General features: G+C 40.1%; 1 protein-coding gene across 1 annotated transcript; it reads left to right on the forward strand.

Moving 5' to 3' along the window:
* The first annotated feature begins 4,024 nt into the window (after positions 1-4,024).
* LOC124200358 lies at positions 4,025-6,769 on the forward strand. The gene is made up of 6 exons (XM_046596567.1): positions 4,025-4,395; positions 4,450-4,638; positions 4,701-4,830; positions 5,860-6,095; positions 6,158-6,378; positions 6,442-6,769. The coding sequence occupies exons 1-6, from the start codon at positions 4,291-4,293 to the stop codon at positions 6,572-6,574; spliced, it is 1,014 nt and encodes a 337-aa protein (XP_046452523.1). The 5' UTR covers positions 4,025-4,290; the 3' UTR covers positions 6,575-6,769.
* The last annotated feature ends 460 nt before the right edge of the window (positions 6,770-7,229 follow it).

Here is a 7,229-nt window from a genome sequence, read left to right on the forward strand (position 1 = left end):
AGCTAATACGAACTCGTCGCACGACAAGCGCCCTAGCAACAGTCTCGTCTATGTAATTTTTAAAAATAACTAGCAATAGTCAACCCTCCTATGTTAACTTCAAGGTGTAAAGTGTTTTCCTTGTCCGATATTCACTTGCCAGTTCTTTTTTCAAACCCAAAATTTATCGCGTCCAAGAACAATACTTTATTCGCCAATTATTTCATTTATTGGTCAGATATTAATTTTATTTGTCTTTCTTTGTGGTTCCATTTGAACTTTAAGCGTCCGCGCGATTTGGTTCTTAGTTTGTTTAATTTTCAGATGAGATTTATCCCTATATATATCTCGTCCAAGTTTCACTCCTGTTATACCCAAAGAAGTCCAAGTTATACTCTGTTCGCCAATTATTTCATTTATATGTCAAATAACTTTTTTTCTTCATTCTGTGGGATTCCATTTCAACTTTCGATGATGGATCCGATGATGGACTCACGTTGACGCCGGTGACGAGGATGTTGTTGTGGCAATTTTCGGCCGTGTCGTAAGTGCATCGATGTCCGTCGACGCACCAGTGTCAGGGGTAGGACGAGGAATTGCATTCCGTGCATGACGTGTACGTGGTGCAGTCAAAGAAGGTGAAATTGGTGGCAACGATATCCGGACCCGTGGTCATCCGCACCGACAGTTTAGTTGTGAAATAATGCGTAAGAAAAAAAGATATAAAATATAAATAAAATAAAATACCTTTTGTTAAAAAAAGAAAAAAGAAAGACCCCATTTCAATAGAATGTCACAAGTCTCTTTTTGCTTCGTGACACAAGCGCTAGTGATCCAATCAATCGATCGAAGAACTGGCAATCGAACGGCAACTCTGCATCCAAGGAAATTTTGCAGGGTAGATGCTGTATTTCCAACTACCCATTTCAATTCCTCATTATTCGAATAAAATATTGACTTTCAGCTCTTTGAGACAACGATTGTGATATCGTTGAACAGATAAGAAGCCTTTATTCAAAATTTTTTAGCACACTTCATTGAAGTGACGCCCAACCTAATTGATGAAAACTAAAAAAAAACAAAAACATGTTTTAAACGTTTGCGTGTGGTCTATTTTTGGATTTCGGTTTAATTTACTCGCAGCGCTAGTTGACTGAATGTAGCTGTCATCTAGCGGTGGGTAAATTAACTTGACCATTTTGAAATTCTCTCCAATTGCATTTTGATCGCTGAGTTTCAATGGAATTCTACTACAAGAATTCGACTGAATTTCTCTCCGTTTTGTTGATTTTAAAACAAATATTGCTTGCAATTACTGCGAAATGCAGCCATCTAGCGATGCGTCTTATAACCGAGCTTCGTGCTCCCTCCACATCCGCACTTGACGGACGTGACTTGTAGATGGGCGGGATGGTGGGGGGTCATCATTCCGGATGAGAGGCAATCCATTTGGTGACTGCTCAAAAGACAGATGGGACATATTTTCACATTCATGAAAATATGATCACCACGTGACAACTTTACGTGACTCGGTTAAATGTCGGAAGTACCCGCTTCTTCCACACATACACACACAACAAAAAATGTCATTCCTTTTTTATTCTGTCCGGATGGACAACGGCAACCGATCAAGTGTGTGCTGTCATACAAGTGATGATGGTAGTGATGACGCATCTAGCTGCCCACTTATATACATCACATATCCCGATGGCTTGTAACGTCCAAACGTCTAATGTAAGAAAGAAAGAAGGAAAGAAATAGGAAGAAGAAGAGGCTCTTGAATATCTGGCGATCGATGGGTGATGACTACATTTACGGAGATAATGCGGGATGATGGGGCCAGTTGGACAGCGAAATGCCTAGCCCCAAAGGCTCAAAGAGATCACACATTTGTGCCATCGAAAAGAAGGTTAGTAGCTGGTAGAGTTAGAGTGGAGGGGGGAAGCGAAGCCGGACTTTGGTTTCAGAAAGGGGTTGGATTTATCGGAGGGTTTTGAAATGTGTGGACACAGTCAGAAGAAGAAGACGTACAATTTCTACATTTACAGGAACGTCATGTAACCCATAGATGTAGTACTATGATTCATTCATGGCGTGAAAAGGGAGAAGCGAGAGCCAGAGGGGAGAGTGAAGGCTATCCATCACAAGGAGGCAAACAGATCTACACTTAACTGTGATCCTATAACTCTATCAGATGTGGCGGCGTACAAGTAAATCGCCGCCGTGCATAACAGGAAAGCATTTTAATATGTGAGAGTGATTCCAAGTAACAGAATCCTCTCAGATATTATGGCAACAGCAAATCAGTTTGATGTGTTTTCTGTTTTTCTTTTTTCCCTCCAAGTTGTCGATGCTGCTGCTATGCTGTATAGCATTCCGGAATATTATTGCCGCATGTGGAACTAGTTGGACAATGTGCAAACTGTTCACTACCTCATTCCCGACCTATTTGAAACTCCACTTTGGAGCGAGTATATAGCAACTCTCTGGCACCGGCATTTCGGTGCGTTGCTGGAATGCCGGTCGACTATTTGCTTTGCGCTGCTTGTCGCTGTAGAGAGTAGACAAAGTCGCTAAAGATGGCCCGGGTTGGACTCTCTTTAACAGTCGTCAGCTCTGGAATGTCGTGCGTTTAGAGAGCAAAAACAAACAGACGAGCAACACTCAGTGATTAATGACGTCGAACATCTCCAGGACCGACAAACAAAAAACAAAAAAGATTTTCAACTATCAACCCAACACCCAGCGAGAGAGACCAAAATTGATCGATGATGTCGTGTTTCACGTCCTCGTTATGCGATTCTCAAGATGGCACGCAACGAAAGAGAGGGAAAATTTAATAAGGTTTTTGCCCGTGTGTTTCTCTGTTTTATGTCTCTTGGCTCTGTTAGACGACGTTCTCTGTCTGCTTAGCGCAAGACCCAATGTTGTATGGTGGGGGCGACTTTTGTGTCGGTTGTTGATCGACCGATAGAGACCCCACACGCGTAGGGAGAGATGAAACAGTTTTCTAGAGCCTCGTATACCAGCAAGAAAAGAAAAAAAAACTTTTTCAAGAGAGAGAAAGAGAGAGGAACCGAGGACTTAAGTATTCTTGATACCTCTCCGCCAGCTCGACTCCTTTCGACTAGTCCTTAAAGGTTAAGATTATTCGGGCGCGCGGGATGAAGAGGAAGTCAGATAGACACAGGGAAAGGCGGTAGAGAGAGAGAGAGAGAGAGAGAGAGAGAGAGAGAGAAAGGTCGATGAATACTCATCCGTCGAGATGGATGGCCGCGTGACATCATCCGCCGCTGCAAATCCCTTAGACAGGACGCACTTCCGTCCGGTCGACCTAACCCACCCAACGCCCATCTGGTGGTGCGGCGGCAGCAAATCCCGTCCCGTCCGACACAGTTGAGAGACAGAGAGAATTATGACTGTCATGAGTATTGTAATATTATAAGCACATAAAAACAAACCTATTCAGGGAAATGCGTTCGCCATTTTTTGATTGCAATGAATTCGGCGTCTTATTTGATTCATTTTGAAATTTTTGCAGGAGCATCGACCGCCCCGCCAACGAGCACTAACCAACCGAATTCGTCTTGCTCTATACGCTACTGTACATCGCGGACGGAAGAGCCGGCCAACACCAACACGTCATCCTCGTCGTCTTCGTGGATTTGTGGTTGTAGCGACGATTTTCTGCTGAAGAATTCTTGCTACTCTGTTTACGCCACCTTCTGTTTGACGGGTGAGTCCTGCCCATCGGCAATTATTTATGATCATTAAGGATTATCATTTGCTATTCTGTCGATGATGTTATTTAGTCCGTTGTCTGTTGGCGTGCTTGATTTTCCGCTATTGGAAATAAGGGGGAGGGAATAAAATAAGAGATGATGATGGGTACAAGGGCAGTAGGGTTAGGTGCCAGTTTTTTTTTGTACAGACTCGTTTTCAGTCTGTACTGGTTGTCCAAGCCAGGTGCAGCTGAATTTCAAATGTAAACTAAAAATCGACAACGCCGCACCCTTCCTCAACCTGACGTTTTGTCAATCATGTCTGTCGCCATTTGTACTGAGAATACTTTTCGTTGAGAAGTGACAATAAAAAAAGATTTTGTATTACCAAGGATCTGACAGATTCAACATTTCGTCTGTAGGAACGGTTTCATGATTTCTTGTATCCACCAAGTGAAATTGAATTTTGATTACAACAAGCTCACGTTAACTGAAACATTTTCGTTTTTATGGTTCAGTGTCCTGGCGTTAGGTCTCCTGTCGTGTCGAGTGTCGAGTCGAGTGTCGAGAAGTTGTCTTCGGTTCAGTTATGTATAAGCAAATCTCAAAAGATTGTGCGTTAAAATTTCAAAAAGAATATATGCAAGAAGTTTGCTATATTCACCGCACTGCCTTTAAAAAACTTCCCAAAAATGTAGGTTGTTTTTTCCTTTTTTTTGAGAATTTGTAATTAATTTTTTTTTCTTAGATTGTTGCTATCTACAAATCCATCTTCGAGATAGATTACTCTATATATATTCTCAGACAACGGATTTTAGCAATCAAACATTACACTCCATGGGGGGCTTTTGTAATGGAATTATCTAAATCAGATGGGTTGAAAGCGGCAGGAATTACCATAGCAAATCCTCAAAATAGGAGTTTGTTTGACTACTTGGTGGTAAGTAGTTGTAGTCTATCCAGAATCCTTTTTTTTATAATTTTTTTTTCTTATCATAGAGCACAGATAAGGATTTTCTACCTATGTGTATTCTTCTTGCAAAATGCACTGAAATTTCTGCCACCCAAAGGCGGAATGAAAAGCTACAAGAGATTGCGGAATTACGAGAAAAACGCCAGGACCACATTGGTATGTTCATGCTATTCTCCAAAACAAGTTATTTATTATTTTGCTATTCCTTCCCCCCGAATTCTTTCTTCTTGTTATTCTGTTCATGGATGGCTCACGGAGTACCGCTCTGTTGGCGGTGGGCGTCCATTATCCCGGGAATCTACTTGTTTTTGTTATTTAGCCAGAATTCCCTAGGCACTGTAGGGGTATTAATTTAGCACTTTCCATTTGTGACGACGGAGACTTATTTGACCTTTTAGAGGCCATGTACTGTCGGCTGGAACACTCGTCTCTAGATTCTTTTTATTTCTATTTCCGAGATTGGGCGTTTTCTGGTGTACTAGAAGCTTTCAATTCTGATGTTTTCTATAGTGGGTTGTCTAAATGTCCAAAGCCAGAGTCCTTGGCCAGTCTGTTGGTCATTTGATTGAATTCGCACTTGATAAAAGTCCGTGGCATTTGAATACGTAACTTGACGGTATTAACTAAAATGATTCTTCATTTCTTCGCGGTTCTGCAATTTTTTCAATTCGTAGCCAAATCTCTTATCCTCTGGTGAATGTTTTAAATCAAGAAAAGTTTCTTGCCATTTTCTGGGCTCATTTCCCAGTTCAGATTCTCCCGTGTCAATTCTTCCATCGCCGGTTTCGGTTTGTTCCGGACGGAACGGTTTCAGATACATTTCAATATCCCCAATGAGCTCTTTGTCGGCTCCGATCGTTCGTGATATTTTCAGTAATAATTCCAGGTAGTCCTCGTAGCAATCGCAGTTAAATTTGTCTGATTTAGTTGGCCCCACCAACTCGTTTCTGAGTTTAGCCGCTTCTTTAAATAATTCGGGATGGTTTTTCGATATGATTTCACTTGACGCAAACAACTCGCAGAGCTTTTTTGCTTGCTCTGGATCAAATATGTTTGAATCCTTTTTGTAATCGTTGGGATTTGGGCTGGCAATAATGATTGCGTAGAGAGTCATAATAACTCGATGAAATGTCGAATAAATGGCGATCTGATCTTACAAATTTTGTTTCTTGTTTCTTTGTTTAGATCATTTGAAGAATTTAGATCCGGAGTTGATTAATAAATTCGAATCGCAATTCGAAAGAGGAAAAATTTCCAAAATAATAGCAGTTGCTCGCAAGGAACAGTTAATGAACAGATTGCTCTTTTGTCAATACTGCAGCGAAATCTTTATAAATCCGACGCAACAGCAAAAACATGTGCAATACAAAAAATACAATGAGTTTGATAAAGATATTAAACTATATGTTGCTGAAGCACAGGTCTTCTTTTTATTTAATATTTTTGTTTTTCCATGCTTAACTTTTTTAAATAATTTAAATAGAAGGGAGCAGTGGACAGCGAAAGTGATGATATAATCGATCTGGATGAAATTTTGGATAATGCTACGTTACAAACAAGCAGCCAAATTCCTTCGGATGTGGATTATGATACACCAACAACGTCGAGATACCAGGGTAAAGGGAAGAGACTGTCTTCCAATCCAAAAAAGTCACTACCGTATCAATTCCCCAAAACAAGAACCCGGCAAGAAAAAGCGTGCAGGTCTGTTTGCCTATTTAATATTTTTGTTTTTCCATGCTTAACTTTTTTAAATAATTTAAATAGAAGGGAGCAGTGGACAGCGAAAGTGATGATAATCAATTACTTCAGAGTAACAAGAACAGAAGTTAAGTATTTCGATGTAAAATTGACAAACAATCAATTTCATACCAGTCTCAAATTGGCAATTTCATCATAAGACAAATATCTGAGTATTTTTCGGAAAACATCCTCATGGAGTGATAAAAGAGTGATCTTTTTATCATCACTAGAGGAAGCATATCCCTGCGAATCTGTTTTTCCATTTTCCAAAATCTTTCCTGTGAGTAACAATATTTGTTCAGGTAAAAGTCGGGCCAAGACAACAATCGGTTGAAATTCAGGACCATGAATAATTTCGAATTGATCCGCCAATCGATGATAATCTACAATGTGGCTACTGGAGTCTGTAAATCATTTCAACAATCGTTTCTTTTTAGTTTCTTTTATCAAGACACAAACACAACAATTAAAGTGAAAGGAATAAAATGTTAACTGACCAAAGTGCCGGATGCAGATTATCCTTAACTGAAATCATTGGTTAGTCTGCTGCTGGACTTTCCTATTATGTGGCGAGGATAAATGGCCTTTAAAGACAATCTATTCGCTTGTCCAGATGATTCTATATCGGTCATCCTCTAGTTGGAAGGTCTAGTTAGTTCTTCTGGTGTGTTTCAATTGTAACCCTCATCTATACTTAAAATCCAACAAGTCCTTTCATCAAATCGGTCCATCATAAAAAACTTTCAAATGTTTAAAATAATATAACTATAAAAAAACCTAATCGAAAAAAAAAACATGCAACATACATTTCT

This window comes from Daphnia pulex, chromosome 8 (genome assembly GCF_021134715.1).
Source record: "Daphnia pulex isolate KAP4 chromosome 8, ASM2113471v1".
NCBI classification, from domain to species: domain Eukaryota; kingdom Metazoa; phylum Arthropoda; class Branchiopoda; order Diplostraca; family Daphniidae; genus Daphnia; species Daphnia pulex.

What these genes read in the sequence shown, in the direction of transcription:
- LOC124200358 (XM_046596567.1), top strand. Translation starts at nt 4,291, where the DNA reads ATGTATAAGCAAATCTCAAAAGATTGTGCGTTAAAATTTCAAAAAGAA. An exon ending in AAAACGCCAGGACCACATTG is followed by an intron (nt 4,831 to 5,859) that starts GTATGTTCATGC and finishes TTCTTTGTTTAG; the next exon opens with ATCATTTGAAGAATTTAGAT. An exon ending in CGGCAAGAAAAAGCGTGCAG is followed by an intron (nt 6,379 to 6,441) that starts GTCTGTTTGCCT and finishes TAATTTAAATAG; the next exon opens with AAGGGAGCAGTGGACAGCGA.